This window comes from Perca flavescens, chromosome 2 (assembly GCF_004354835.1).
Source record: "Perca flavescens isolate YP-PL-M2 chromosome 2, PFLA_1.0, whole genome shotgun sequence".
NCBI classification, from domain to species: domain Eukaryota; kingdom Metazoa; phylum Chordata; class Actinopteri; order Perciformes; family Percidae; genus Perca; species Perca flavescens.
In genome coordinates, this window is record NC_041332.1 from 40237473 (window position 1) to 40253968 (window position 16496).

The 16496-nt window shown below is 39.9% G+C and overlaps 1 protein-coding gene across 3 annotated transcripts in view; it reads right to left on the reverse strand.

Moving 5' to 3' along the window:
- tenm3 (teneurin transmembrane protein 3) overlaps positions 1-16496 on the reverse strand; it is a 225769-nt gene that overhangs the window by 103300 nt on the left and 105973 nt on the right. For all 3 annotated transcript variants that reach the window (XM_028590658.1, XM_028590650.1, XM_028590666.1), the window contains 6 exons: positions 12690-12773; positions 11587-11711; positions 8370-8625; positions 6984-7085; positions 6567-6761; positions 4463-4663 (listed from right to left, as the gene is read on the reverse strand). In XM_028590658.1, the coding sequence (XP_028446459.1) occupies positions 4463-4663; positions 6567-6761; positions 6984-7085; positions 8370-8625; positions 11587-11711; positions 12690-12773 (963 nt within the window). The remainder of the gene's footprint in view (positions 1-4462; positions 4664-6566; positions 6762-6983; positions 7086-8369; positions 8626-11586; positions 11712-12689; positions 12774-16496) is intronic.

Below are 16496 nucleotides of genomic sequence, written 5' to 3' on the forward strand. Positions count from 1 at the left end.
GTCCAAAGGGGCCGCTAAAAACAATAAAAACACAAACTGAAAGTTACATATAGCCACTTTAAGTCAGCATTGACTTTTTAAATATTCAACTAGGGTTGAACGATGAATTGTTGTCAAGATTTGAAAGAATGTGATTAGCTAATCGTGAAGACGTGAAGAATTTTTTATGTAACATTTGGTTTAACATTTTTTTATTTTTTTTTCATAAGAGTAATGCTGGAATGTTACATATCACAGATAGAAATTTCAAAGAAAAACACTTATTGTTCATATCTATGTTCTCATCCCTTCATAAGAATATAGAGCAGTTTTGATGGTGTCTCATGTTATAATGCTCCATGACATGTTTTATCTGTTACACAGTAATTATTGAACTTTGGCTAAAAAAAAAAAAAAAATCTCAAATTGTAATCGCAATATCTGGCAGAATAATCGAAATTAGATTTTTCCCCCGAATCATTCAGCCCTATAATCAACCAAGATCCCATTTTTTTCCCTGAAACCTTAACCAAGTGTTTTGAGTTTCAATAATCAATAATCATCAATCATTGCTTTAGGGAAAACAAAAAGAAAATTTGACAGTGAATGTTTTGCAGATGACATATTCTGTATGACTGTGTCCTATTTTAATTTAAAACATGTAATTCAGGTGCCACTAAGTGTCCTACAAAGCATATTTGCTATTAGCAGCTGTATATGAGGAGACATGGTGAGAACACTTTATGTGTTGTGAGAAAGTATTTTTATAATAAAGAGAATGTTCCCTGTTTTTTTACTCTAAACTCTTTCAGTGAGTTTATAGTCAAAAATGGCGGTTGGGTCAGATTTTCTAGTGTTCTAGTAGTTTACTTATTGATCCACAAAGGCCTAAAAAAATGTATCTCTGCTACTTTTTCATATCGCCCAGATTGTAGCTCTCTGACTCCTTCCACTGTCAGGAGACAGCTCTCCTATTTGCAGCTACTGTAGTACAAACCACAGCTGCAGGGTGATCTTGAGACCATACAACTTCTATTTTAGTTGCTCTTCGTTGGCTTCCGGTTAGTTTAAGAATTGATTTGGACATGTTACTGATTTTACTGCTCTTAATGTGGTTTAGCCCCGAGCTTTGTCACTGATCTTGTTTCTCTTCACAAGTGTATGTGTGATATCCTCAAGTACCGTTCTTCTGGCGGTTTCAAAGTACTGGCTAACTTCTAAAGGTGAATATGCTTTTGCCATGGGGGAAGCCAAGCTGTAGACCAGGGGTGTCAAACTCAGTTTACCAGAGGGCCACATTGGAAAATAAGAACCACATAAAGAGTTTACTGACATGCTTTCATTTTGAAAAAGTCAAATATCTTTGACTGTATTATTGCATGTCTTATAAAGTCTTCTCCCTTACAGTTTGGTCGACATAAAGCCCTAAAAAAGTCAGCAAAAAAGTTCCTTAGCCATCATAGAAAAAAGGCAGAAAAAAGCAACAAAAACAAACTTAAAAAAATAAATTGCCAAAAGCATCAGCAAAAGTGACAAAAACTAGGTGGGCCGAAATCTATTGTGAACCTAAATTGATATACGGGCTGGATCAAAATCTGTGAGGGGCCGGATTTGTCCTGCGGGCCTTGAGTTTGACACGTGCTGTAGACGCTTGGTCAGTGGCTCTCAGCGTCAGATATGACGCTAAAAGCACCCTTCAGCGTTTATATGTCACGCAGCAGCTCAACCGCAGCGCTGTAAGAAGTATTAAAGGTGCAGTAGGTAAGACTTATAAAACTAACTTTCTGTCATATTTGCTGAAACTGACCCTATGTTCCAGTAGAACTACATGAAGCAGGTCATTTAAAAACAATCTGTCTCTTCTGGCACCACCTACAGCCTGTAGTTTGATTTGCAAAAATCCACAGCTCCCTTTTCAGATGCACCAATCAGGGCCAGAGGGGGTGTCTAACTGTGTGTCAATTACTGCTCATGCACACGCATTCATTCTCCCTTGTGGGGGGAGGGGCTTAGGAGACCGTTTTGGGCTTTAGCAGAAAGGGGGGAGGGACTGAGAAGTTGTCAATGTTCAAATTTTCAAAAAGTCCTGGATCTTCACAATCCTACCTACAGCACCTTTAAGAGAGACAATGGTAGAGAGTAGTATGAACCGAAATGCCGCGAAAGGAGGTAGGTTGGGGTAGTGGATGGGTCAAAAAACACAGGACTTTCACCAAGGAGAACGCGGTTTATGTTCCGTTCTTTTCCCGTGTGACACACACATGTACATTTATATCTCGATCCAACATTCTTTTCCTAAACATAACTGTCTCGTTCTTGCGCCGCTTCAGTCAGTCAGTACGTCCTGACCCAATAATAACAAACACCAAAGGCACATGACCAAGCATCCGTATTTACACGATGGGAGAGTGAGAATGTGTTGGTTGGGGAGTACTAGTAACAGTGTTACATAATTTAATTCCAAAATAAAGGTAACTGTTGTCCGTTTCAGTTACTGGGGAAAAGAAATTGTAATTAAATTACAGTTACCTATGAAAATGTTCATGATTACATTGGGGTTACATGTGAATATTTTCTGTAAAAAGCAAGGCTATACAGTATGTTGAATATTATTAATTTTGTTGCTTTGCATGTTTTACATGTGCACAATGTCTTCTTTTGCCATTTCCAGCCACAGCCGTTTAATAAGTTTGATGCTAGTCTGATGCTTTTGATTGGTTCCCCTGTTTGAATTTGCACCGTCTGACACTTAAACCGCCTCTCAAGCTGTCTGAGTGTTGCCACCATGGCTACGGACAAAAACGCATATAGTGCTGGAAATATTAAAAAATATTTCCTAAAAATCTTTGAAGGGTTCAAACATAACCAGCGGTCAAAATGCTATCGACGTTCAACTTCAGGGAACATCTGCAGGTATCTAAGTTAAGTTAGCTTACAGTTACTGCATGCACTCAAATTTAATAAAGTAGGGAAGACATGTCTACCTTCTGGTATGTGACATCTGATATTAGTCAGTGTTGAGTACTGCTGTAAGGTTAACAGGGTTTCTGCAGGTTTCAAAAAGTCAAATGTAAGACTTTTTAAGAACTTTATGAATGAAATTTAAGCCCTATATCATGACATAAAAGTACAACGAAAAGCAGAGTCACAAAAGTTAATAAACTTATTAAGATTGACTAACAGCAACACAGAGTACTAATAATCCGTACATATACAGCAAATTATATTTAGACTATTTAGAAAAAAACTGCAACACCACAGAATTAAAAAAAACAACCTTTCAGTGAGCATTAGAGGTAGCGTTACATGGATGTAGGAAGATTAAGACCCGTTTAAAATGATTTAAGACCTAAAACACAATGCTTTTGCGAATTTTGATTTTGAAATGTTAGACTAAATGTGGAAACCCTGGGTAACACTGCCAGGTTTAAAGATTTGAAAATGGTTATCAGTTGAAAATGTTCATTAGAAATTTAGAAAAGTAATCAAAAAGTAATTACATGTTATAAGTTAAATTACTTTGATAAAGTAATTGAAATAGGTACACTACTATTACATTTTAAATAGGGTAACTTGTAATCGATAACCTATTACATTTCCAAAGTAACCTCCCCAACACTGCCTGTGAAACTAAGCCAAGCTAAGGCACTCTTACCCTCTGAATTATGTTTACAGGTACAGGCTTTGCATAATTAAATGTCTTATTCTCCTCATGTCTTACTAGATGTTTTACAAGCTATGTATCCCATCTTTGATGCCTGTTCCTAGGGTTCACGTCTTTAACACTGTTATCTTAATTATGCTCTGCTCTTCTTTATCCTCTCTTAATGATTCTGTAAAGCACTTTATTTACTGTAAATCTTGGTGCGATGCTGCTTTTATAAATGCCGTAAAAAATTAAGTGTATTCTTTTTGTAGATTGTGTAAGAAATGAGACAGGAACCAAATGGAAAAAACAAAACCAACAACATCTACACACTAATGGTGTGTGTCCAGTGTCAGCGTCATTTCCCCCGTTTCTCATCCATTTCTCTGGGAGAAGCCGTGCAATGCGTTCTGGTAGCGTCGCAGGGACTTTGGAGAAGCGGGGCGTCGCGTCGTCCATTCAGCCAACTTTATGCAAATGAGCAGCGGCCGGCTCAGCTCCTCTCAAAAGCTGACAAAAATCTTTTAAACTGACCTTTGTCAAATCTGAAGAAGAGATTCAGCACCTGCATGGTCTATTTCTCGCTTAAAATGTTTTCAGAAACACATTTCGGGGAACTATTTTCATAAAATAAGAGATTGTGTTCCAAACGCAGCCATCGCGGTTGTAGGAGGGTGTAGACTGTTTTCGATGCTTGTCAGTGGAAGAGAAACTGGTGGAAAGTTCACTAGCGTACAATGCTGGGAAGCGGGGCGATCGCATCCGTGAAAACAACCCGTATATGGACACCTACCATAACACATGTTACCACCACAGGACTTTAAACGTGACACACACCTAAAGAGCAGTCGGGCCCGGTCCAGCTCTGGTCGCAGGTGCAGGTGCTGGTCTCTGCGTTGTAGGTGCCGTGGCCTGAACACTGGTCCGGACACATGGCCTTGGCAATCTCACAGCTGGCTCCACCCCAGCCTGGCTGACAGTGGCACTCGCCATGAATACACACCCCATGTGCCGAACAACTGGGTTCTATGCAGTCCACTGGAGACAGAGAGGAGAGAGGAAGTTAACAATAGCCAAATAATACATATCGTACATGCAGTGTGTACACAAACTAGGGCTGAACGAGTAATTGTTTTCAAATCGAAATTGCGATTAGCTAACCATGAAGGACGTGATTAATCAAATGTGAAATATTTAGTTAAATGTTTGTTTTAAAAAAAAAAAGTATTCCCCTTTTCATTATTATATTCATTGTTTTTTCATAAGATAAATGCTGGAATAATGTTACATATCACAGATTGTTTTGTATTACTTTATTTAACATGATGATGAAGGTACAATATGTAGCAAAATATAATAATCCAAAATCAAATCGTAATCGCAATATCGTTTATTTTCCCCTAAATCGTTCAGACCTAACACACACACACACACACACACACACACACACACACACACACAGACATGCACACACGCACCCATGCGCACATACACACGCACGCACGCACACACACACACACACACACACACACACACACACTTAAAAAGTTGATAATTTGTTCCTTATAGATTTCCTTGGTGTTTGGTGTTTTATGCCCCCAACTTTGTCTTCCAGGCAGCATTGCCTGGAAGGCACTAGGATTAGGCAATGGTTACGGTTAGGTGCCTTGAAGTTGACGGTCGCAGCGCTGCCTTGAACTCGACGTTTTAATAAAGAACTCATAATTTGTCACAGGTATATTTCCAAATAACTAGATTACTGCCTCCTCTACACGCAGGTTAACTCTTTCATTCTTGACATTAACATTCTTCACTCTTGACAACAATTTGCCTATGATATTTTTCACGGAAATCCCACATGGCATCTTTGACATAATTTGCAGATTCAGCAGCCGTAACTTGCGTGTGTGGGATTAACACACACACACACACACACACACACACACACACACACACACACACACACACACACACACACACACACACACTCTGTGGTTCAGGGAAATTCTCTCTCTCTCTCTCTCTCTCTCTCTCTCTCTCTCTCTCTCTCTCTCTCTCCTTCTGTATATTCAGTCACAAAGGATTAGTGTGATTGAGGATTGAACTAATCTGAAACTAATCTGGTTACTGTCCTCTGTGATATGTATCTGCATATTTGTGTGTATGCACTTGGATGATAAGGATGTGTGTACCCGTATAGAGTGTTAACCTCTCTATGTTGTCTGTGTGTGTGTGTGTGTGTGTGTGTGTGTGTGTGTGTGTGTGTGTGTGTGTGTGTGTGTGTGTGTGTGTGTCCAGCCAGCGGATAGCAGATTAGTATTGATCAATTCAGATTAAATTAGTGTAGTGTACAGGTTTTAGCCAACTACCTGTCAGCAATCTGTAGTACACTGACCATGAATGTGTGTGTGTGTGTGTGTGTGTGTGTGTGTGTGTGTGACAGAGAGATTAGAGTAAATTAATTTACTTTGTAGCAGTAGCACTGTTTTAACAATCTACCTGTCAACAGCTGCACTTTAGGGGTGATATTTAAAAAAAGGAACAATCAAGCCCAAGCCAATGATGTAACATCTTCTAAAATACTCAGTTAACAACTAAAACAGTTTAATTATCCATTCAATACTACATGACATCCACTAAGTGTCCTGTAATGTCCTCATTTGCAATAATATGGATTAAAAAGATGTAAACTTTGCAAGTAAAAGGATTATGAATTAGTATCCAATTATAACAAATTGCATGGATGTTTCTGTTTCAAAAGTAAATGTCATGGCTAGCAATAAATGTGAGCCAAATCAATTATTTACATTGACATTTATTATGTAGGAAAATCCAGCATGTCAGTAATGGAAAATGATGCAGAGCAGTGTCAAAATGTCAATAACATAATATGGAACTAATGTACCTTTTTGTGTCTGTTCCTGCAGGAAATTAGTCTTACCTTCCTCACAATTATCGCCCTTATAACCAGTATTGCAGATGCAGGCACCCACAATGCAGATGCCGTGTCCTCCACAGTGGATGTCGATGCACTGGTTGGCTGGTACGTCGCACTCAGTGCCTTTCCAGCCGCTGTAGCACTGGCAGCGGCCACGGGAGTACTGGCCATTACCACTGCACAGCACTGGGCAGGAAGCTGGACAAACACACGCAGCAAAATGGATCAGTTCGACATACTGAACTGGCATAGGTTCATTAGGTCGGCCTTAAGCTCCCAAAATGTTCAATTAGTCAAAGTCTTAAAATGTACCAAATGACTACGTTCCTGTTTATGAATGATAAATGACTCTTTCTTCCAACCATGACAAGAATGTGTGTGTGTGTGTGTGTGTGTGTGTGTGTGTGTGTGTGTGTGTACCTCGAGAGCAGTCAGGCCCCAGAAATCCTGGGAAACAGTGGCATATTCCTGAGAGACAATCTCCGTTTCCATGACAATTCTGAGGACACTCCATAATCGACTCTGATTAAGAGAGAGAGAGATACAGACAGAGACACACAGAGACAGAGAAAGAGACAGAGAGACCGAGAGACAGAGAGAGACAGAAGGAGGGAGAGAGAGAGAGAGAGAGAGAGCAAGAGAGAGAGGTGGTTTAAGGGTGTGAGTTAATTGGGTAGGCTGGCTATGCAACCTAGGTACATCTGAAGAAATAACACACACATACATGGACACAACACCGGCCCTCTGTGGTTGCTGTAGTTACAGCCAGTCAGTCCAATCAACACATTCTAACATCCAATTTCCGTGCTGCCTTTCTTTTACTCTCTCTCTCTCTCTTTCTATCACACACCATTGCTGGCTCTCTGCCGTACCTAACTGGTAATTTCCTACACACACACACACACACACACACACACACACACACACACACACACACACACACACACACACGCACGCATACACGTGCACGTGCACTCACACACACACACACACACACACACACACACACACCCCGCCGCAGGCAGATATTCCAACTGTTCCAAAGTTTCCTATTTTTAGCAATAGCTTAATACTTCAAATTATGCCTTATATGCCCAATATACATACTAGTTAGTCGCCCTCTGATATAACATACAGTATGTTGCTCCTGACTAAGCTTATTAGATACATTTGCAAATTACTTGAACCAGTCCAAATTACATTATGTTTAGCACACACATTAATTGGGTGGGAGTCTGTAACTATCAACATTGCAGAGACTATATTTCTTTCAACAATAACTTAGCACCAAATTGCTGGACAGACGTTGTTTCAAACCAGGCTGTAAAATGTCAAGAGAACTGATTAGTTAATAACAGCTGTATAATTGCCACAAGGTCCCTAAAAGCTAAAAGCTAAAGGATTCTCCCAAAAATGCGAAAAAGGTTCAACTGATTATACAGCTGTTATTAACTAATCAGTTCTCTTGACATTTTACAGCCTGGTTTGAAACGTCTGTCCAGCAATTTGGTGCTAAGTTATTGTTGAAAGAAATACAGCCTCTGCGATGTTGATAGTTACAGACTCCTGTACCCACAATGCTTTGCACTGTTTGGTATAAAAATATGTAGTTTTTATCTTAATTCCTGTAATCACAAGCTGGTATGCAGGGTTAATCGTAATGAAGTAATGCTATATGGAGTGTATGTACTGTAGAAGTCCACTTTCACACACACACACACACACACACATACAATCATAGAGTTTCACACCAATCAACAAGACCTAGAGTATTCCCTCTTTCACCAACATACTGCTTCGTCTCACCGATGACGATGGTGTTGTAAATCACTTGTTCTGTGTTGCGTCCGTCATTGTAAAACGCCATGTGCCAGATTCCTGTGTCCAGGTACTGGATGAAGCCAGCCTCGTGCACGTTCACTGAGCGTGTGTGTCGAGCTCGTGCTACAGACTCCTCCTCCTGGGCACCAGCTGGACGTGCGTGTCCTGCATCCGTGTCACTGAGCGCTCGTTTGTCTTTGGAAATGAGGCGACTACCGTCCAGTAGCTCCACAAAGTCGTACTGCAAGACAAAAATACACAAGTCCGAGAACATTTAGCATAAATGTAACAAACTGCAACTCACCTGAAGGTTTAGAGTTGATAAACATATGTTACAGTTTTGTTGCCTAGCCATTGGCAAGGCCTAAGGATAGCACCAGTCTGTCCATCCTAACAACTGGCCAGATTTCATTAAGTTTGGTATGATTATTTATGACCTCCAGAGGAAAGTGGATTGAACCCTCTAACCTTTATGGATTGGATGTCCTTGTACAGCACAGTAAGATGCAAACAGAGTGCCTTAATGGTGTTTGAAATAAAGGCCTCAGTGTCATCTCCACCACAGAGGACAAATATGAATTGCCGGGTCTCAGGAGGCTAGATATTTATAGTATTCACAGTTTAATTCTTGAGGATGTAGACTGAACCTTACATTTATAATATGTCATTCTTTCCTCAAAAACATGTATAGATTAATACAAAAGTAATCCCTCTTTATCATCCCTTATGACCCACCAGCAGTGTGTGGCGGTGTGTGTATCTGCAGAGACCCTGGCCTCTGCCTGGATGTTCTCTTTTCTTCTTATTTGCGGTAGTGCGGGACGCTTCGTGGTCAAAGAGCCACTGGGGACGGGATGAGGAGGAGGGAGGGGTGAGCCAGCCTCGTTTTGTTTGACAATACTTTGAACGTCAACAGGAAGTGATGTCACCCAACATCACTTAGAGCACCTTTAATGTTCTGAATGTTGAAACCTTAAAGTTAGCTAGTGTGACATTATGGTTTCATTTGACCATTGTTGTTCATAATTGTTAATTGATTCCATTTACTTGTTGATAGTTCATTTCTGTTTAAATAACAGTTGAATCTTCTAATCACAAACTTAGATGAACACATCAAATGTGGTTACAAGCTCATTAACATATTCATATTAGCTCACTTACCCAGAAAATGCTTTACTTTTTCTAAGCAAAACCTATTGTTACACAAGGGTGACGAGACTAAAAGAACACACTACTAAAGAAAAAATGAGAACCTATGAATAATGGTTATGACAAGGACACACACACATGCACGCACACACACACACACACACACACACACACACACACACACACACACACACACACACACACATCCCATTGTCTATTATCTAAAGTGCTAACATTGAGCTGTGATAGGGGTGGCACTGTATGAAGCTGTCTTTTACAGATAAGTGGATTAGTCTTTTGAGAGAAGACATGATTCATTACACAGAGATGTAAGTGTAGTCAAAGGGTAGTTTAGGTTTTTAAGAAGCTTATCTGCATCATTATTAACCAAGAATCCATAGAGCACTTGACCTAGACACATTTGCAAAGTTGCTAAAGGGATTTGGGGTTTAGACATTTTGGGAGGCAGAATGTCTTTCTGGTAGTTGTAAAAGTAGAAAGGCCAGAAGGTTCTGGACCGTTAAGGACAGGCTTTCTCAAACACTATGTCCCAGATCTCATAACCGTGTTGGCCACTGATCTGGACACAGATGAAAGCACCGCTTTAGCTTCTGCTGAGGTGTGTGTTGGTTAAATCCCATCTTCAACACAGGGTTTTCAATGAGCAGGTGCTGCCCGAGCTTCTTGGAACCAATGTGCCCATTTCTTTGCCATATCATATTGTTCTTTCTCACACATATTATCTTCGTGTCATCCATCTTTATTTGTAGTGTCAGTTTTATCATGCCATCTGTTTCATGCTGAACTCTCCTGAAGGTGGATTCCTCTCTGATTTGCTAAGTTTGCTTCAGTTTGTCTTTTCCATTTAAGGTTGTGTTGAGAGTTTTTCCTTGTATGCTCACATGGTTGGTGGTCCTTGGTGATTTAAGCCCCTTTCAGACATGGAATACATAACATTGCTGACTTCATCTGTCCGTTAAAGTTATGTCACTTTTTTATGAAATCCAACGGGGCACAAGATTTGAAAGACAGGACGTTACTTTAAATTGGAATTATGAATGTATGATAAGAACTGGATGCAGCGTTCGAGGCAGAGCCTCAGAGAGTTGCTAAAAATACCCGAATGATTGGCACTGCTTCCGCACTGTGCAGCCCATAGAAGAAAGGCCCACTAGAGACCTCCGCTGGCCGGCCCGCTTACTTTTGGTTTATTGTTAATTATTACGTTTAATTTTTAATTGTGCGGCTCTTCTAGATTTTCCAAATGTTATCGGACCAAATGGATCAAATTCTGACAGTGAAACGAGTCATTTTGCCATTTATTTATGACCCTCAGAAAAATGTATCCACTGATTTACAGACGTCTCTTTCGCCATGTAAGTCTATTATAGGAAAAGTCTTTTTTGGCCATAATGCATTACATGATGGGCCGGGAGTTCCAATCACACTGTTTGGTCACTGTGTTCAATTTGCTTCAAAGCCTGGGGGCCTGGTTGGGACTCTCGTTTGATTCTTATTTGCTCTCATGCTGTATGTAAAGCATTTAGCTGCGTATTCATTTATTCCTCCGTGGAAATACAGAGTGAGAGAATGCTGGTCAGAATATTACTATGGCCGTACAAGTTTTTTTTTTAAGGATCTCCTTAACAACTTAAAAATACACCGTTCCATGGATTATTCAACAGATTGTTTTGTTTTGCATAAGAGTTGATGACTGAGATGTTAAACCAGGTGGTGCTGCCGCCTTTACGTTAATGTGACGCCATTCAATTCAGACGTGTGCTGCTTAAAGAGATAGAGAAATGTTACTGGGTCGTACCTGGTAAAACTGTCGTGGCAACATGAACCCAGCGCTTATTCTGACATGAGACCAGCATGTTTGATAGACATCAGATTAACGTAAAGGGGTGCATGTCTGAAAGGGTCTTTATGCCTGATAAAAGTTTAGTCTCTATAAACTCCCTGTGACTTGAGCTTGAGCTGTTGAAATAAATGAGCATGTCATTGTATGTGCATGTGTGTGTGTGTGTGTGCGTGTGTGTGTGCAACCAACCTGTGTGTGTGAGGGCGGTAGGCCTTTGCGTCCATAAACACCAACAAGAGCATCTTTCTGGACGGATATGTTGAATTTCAAAAACTGGGGTTGGTCAATATATAGCTGGGACCTCCAAAACACACCTTGGATGAAGAACGACAAAGTCTTTATATCATATAAATCAATATGCTCACACAACAACATAATACAAAAGTCTTGGATTTTAGATACCCCGACAGTCACAATGCAAAAACATATTTCAAACACTGTATCATCATTTTACATTTTCTTTCTAAAAATGTGTTGCATATGTGTGTCACTGAGTTGACATTAATTATTCATCTCCTGGAACTGCTGACATGATGCAGCATACTGACTCAAAGTGCATTCAGAAATATGTCCCATGCTTGAAACATCAGAATTAATAAAAAAAAAAAAGGATCAGAAGGTATGTAAATAATAATGTCATAATAAAGAACAATTGTCAGCCCCCAAAAATGTGATTCTTTCGGTTATTACAATACGTCCTATGATACTAAACTTAACTATTATAGTCAAATTGATGTTGTAGTTCTCATTTATGGTAGCCCCACATTCAATTAACACATTCAACACAGAGGTGATTTTCTTATTTAGTGTAGGCTACCCCCACTGATATAGCTGAACGGGGTGGACACAATAATAGAAACTCCTGTCAGTAGGCCTATAACACAATACAAGTCAAGCCGGCAACCACTTTAAAAGTTAGCGTTGAGCCCTGAGTTTCAACAGAAACTGAAAATTCTAACTATACGGAAGTAGGATTTATTGCAAGACTGTTGGATTAGACTACTTTAGGTTTAGCTAAATGCACTTTATAAACTGGCAACCAGGGGCGTAGCACAAAATTCTGGGCCCTGTAGAAAGGCATTTTCTATGGGCCCCTCCCCACATCCACAGCTATTCATTATAGCATCTTTTTGGGCCCTCCTCACATGAGGGCCCTGGGTACTCAGTCCCCTTCCCCCAGTCCGACGCCCCTGCTTGCAACTGAATGTATTTAGCTTTTTTCGGTATATTTTGTGTGGGAAATTTTACACTTTATTCACAGAGTGGCATGACTTATATGCCGTGTAACTCACCTGGTGGGACATCTTGTATGGCTCGTCTCCCCACATCCACCTCTCCCGTGTCTATGGTGTTGTTCTCTAGAAGAAACATTTTAGCTGCAGAGAGAAAAAAAAACCCAGATCAAACAGAGTTCAGGAAAATGTAAATAATTGTGTTAATTCTTTTCATCCATGTACTAGTATTTCTGCAATGGTCAGAGTATAATTTGATAAAAATGATGTATTGACAGTAGTCGTTTTAGCTCTAGCAAAGTTCTGAAATCTGCAGATAACATACTGATCTTGAATGCAGACAGATTTTTCTTCCCTTCAATATAAAATTTTATTTAAATCTCGAAAACATAAATTATATACAGTATATTACTGGAACACAGGACCTGATCTCCCAGTTTCCACATAGGGTAATTTAAGTTTTTTATATTTAGTAACTAAACAATTCTAAATAAGCTGAACTTAAACCTGGGCCTAACGTAAAAAAAAATTGCCATGGATGAAATGCACAAATGGACACATGCTTTAATTTATAACATTGTTTTACCTGCTAGGTTATAAGTCAGAAATGGTTCTGTTTTATGTGTAATACCCTGGGAACCCTTTGGACACACCGCCTTGAGACGAATGAAATTATGCGTCAGTGTGTAATCCCTGGAAAGGCTTGATACGTTTTTTTTTAAGGGACGCTATGTCTGAACAAAGGTGGGCTCTTAACTTAAAGTGCTCATATTATGCTCATTTTCAGGTTCATAATTGTATTTAGATATTGTACCAGAATAAGTTTATGTGGTTACATTTTCAGAAAACACCATATTTTTGTTGTACTGCACATTGCTGCAGCTCCTCTTTTCACCCTGTGTGTTGAGCTCTCTGTTTTAGCTACAGAGTGAGGCATCTTAGGTCTGTACCATCTTTGTTGGGAGTCGCACATGCTCAGTAAGTACTGCTAGCTTGTCAGTTGCAGAGCACGAGGGAGTAGCACGCTAGCAGCTAGTCGAGCATTATAACGTGTGTTACAAAGTGACCACGTTTGTCTCTGAAGTAAAGGCTGGACTACAACAGAGCTGTTTGGAGCAGTTTGTGAACAGTGTTTTCTGTTGGAGATGGTAAGTCCCTTTGGGGTGGATTTTTGGCTTTTTCACTTTGTAAACCTATAACATGCACAACAAAGATATATAACACAATAAAGGAAAGGGACAAAGCCAAAAAGCATAATTTGAGCATTTTAAACACCAGAGGCATTTTTGTGTTGATGGTAATACCATAATATTCTGTATTTATCATTCTTACTGATTTAGCTGCTTGTATCATGACTAACCTGGCCATCAATGGTTTATTAGTCTGAGCTGTAACATGTCTAATGTAAAATAACTAACCCATGGGTTTGCATGGGTTTTAATTTCAAGTTAGGGTAAAGTTCTGGTCATGCTAAATGTTTGTTGGTTTGTTTGTCTGTCAGTGGGATTACAGAAAAAAAAATACTGGCCTGTTATTTTTTCATGAAACTTGGTGGAAAGGTGTAGTAGGGGCCAAGAAATAACTATTTACATTTTGGAGCGGATGCAAATCACATGTGCAGGCTTGATACACAAATTACTTTTCTCTTTCGTTAACATTGCGAGATAGGGAGTTTGTGCTGCATTCATCTATCAGAATAATCGGAGAAATTAGTTCCAGACTGGAACCACTCACATTAACATTGTGAGATAGTGCATGCCTTGGCTGAGGACTGCACTGCCTTCTAGTTTCTTTAGTTTCTATCCAGTGTGTGTACTAGGGACCTGGAATGGTTCCACCGCTGTTCAAAGTTTGTTATTCATAGGCCATTCCTGTTCATAACATTACACTTTAACCGCTTAACTCATGACATCTGGGCAGTAAACCAACACTGACTCAGACATGTGTGTATGTGTGTGTGTGTGTGTGTGTGTGTGTGTGTGTGTGTGTGTGTGTGTGTGTGTGTGACAATCTAGACATTAAGCGGATTCGTTACACTAATATGAGCTGCAACATATGACACAAGTCTTCAAGCTGAACTCAAAGGCCCCCACATGCATCTTTATTTCTAGCACAACACACTCAGACTGGCCTCTCACTTAATTCTACTGTAATGAATGGGCTTGTAATAGAACTCCTGATATACCGATCTTCGATCTTTCTCTCTCACGCACACACACCCAAGCATATGGCACATGGGAGGTTTTTAAAGTCGACAGATCTGTAGGCTCGGATGTTTATATGGAAAAAACTACATATTTAAAGTAAACGGAATACACTGTTAAATAACATCAAGTGTACCAAATCAGGTGCCATAGCTTGCATCCTCACTATTACAACACAACACAACACACACACCACTCAAAGTATTGTCCTGGACATCACTTGTGACAGTTGGGTGTCCTGAGTGGTGTCCATGGAGCTGGCTCAGTCTAAGGTGTGTGTGTGTGTGTGTGTGTGTGTGTGTGTGTGTGTGTGTGTGTGTGTGTGTGTGTGTGTGTGTGTGTGTGTGTGTGTGCGCGCCGCGACGTGTAGTCACATTTTTGTAACTACACGTAGGGTCTGGCGTAGGGTCCGTGCCTCCACGTACCTACACAGAAGCACAAATCACGCTTAACTCGCTAACCAAGGTGTATGCTGTGGCTTCTAGCCACCACAGTCATTATAAGCACATGTGGGCCTGTGTGTACATAATGCTTTGATGCTTTGGTTTGCTCAGCTAGAAGTTTCTAAGCCCAGTCAGGAGAAAACTGAGTAGTAGTAGAAGTAATAGAATACAGTAAATGTATCTAAAATTATGATATTATTTTCCACATTAAGGCTTATTTTATTGTTACTGTTGTGCATTGTGCAGTAATCAAGTCATTTATTATTAATGTTGCTGTTGCTACAAGATTCCCTTTTGGATAACCCAATAATCCAACTGGACACATCCAATCATTGTTAAAGTGACGGTAAACTAAAACTCAACTTGATGATTGAAAAACATCAGCAGTGAAAATGGCTGGGTACAAACTTTTTCATGTCTTACATGTTGCTTTTCAATATTCCTCTATAACAAAAGGCTCACATCTCAGGAAAACAAAGCAAGTCAGAAACTCTCTAACATCTGATACTCTGCAGAGACTGGCAGATGGTAATGTGAGGTAAACACTGCAGGCTCTGCTGTGAAAGGATGTGTTCATTTCAAGTCTATTGTGTTCAAATTACCTGGCCGCATGGAGAGAGGGAGTGTTTATTGGAAACCATTACTACTAAGAATTACATTCAAATATACCGATTATGCAAAACCCCTTTGGAGGAAACTAAATGCCACTTAGATCATGTTTTTGAAATCTACATATCAGACAACGTACATTAAATGCAAGATGTTCTGTGCCAATGAATTTTGCAGATAGTCAAACAAACACAGGATGTTCACCCAGGAGACTGGTGTTCATGTTGAAAAGAAAACTAACAAGTTATGAGTTACAAGTTGCATAACAAACGGAACTTATGTCATGTACTTAGGCACGGAAATTAAGTAGAGAAGCAAATGTACAGATTTTTACCCAAACAATGATCTTTTTCTTAAAGCTATAGTGCGTAGTTTCTGTCACCCCCATGAGGAATTCTAAGTAATGACAACAACACTGTTGTTGCAACCACATGATACAAGCATTTGCCCCCACACACACCTCTCTTCCACGCAGTAGCTAGTAGCCAAGGAGGACACGGAGGATTAAAAAACATGATGCACTCTTCAGAAGAGGTCATTATCTTCACTCGAGTTTCTGCGCGTAAAAGTCTTCGGACGACCCAATCTTGTGAACATACTGAGAAATCCAG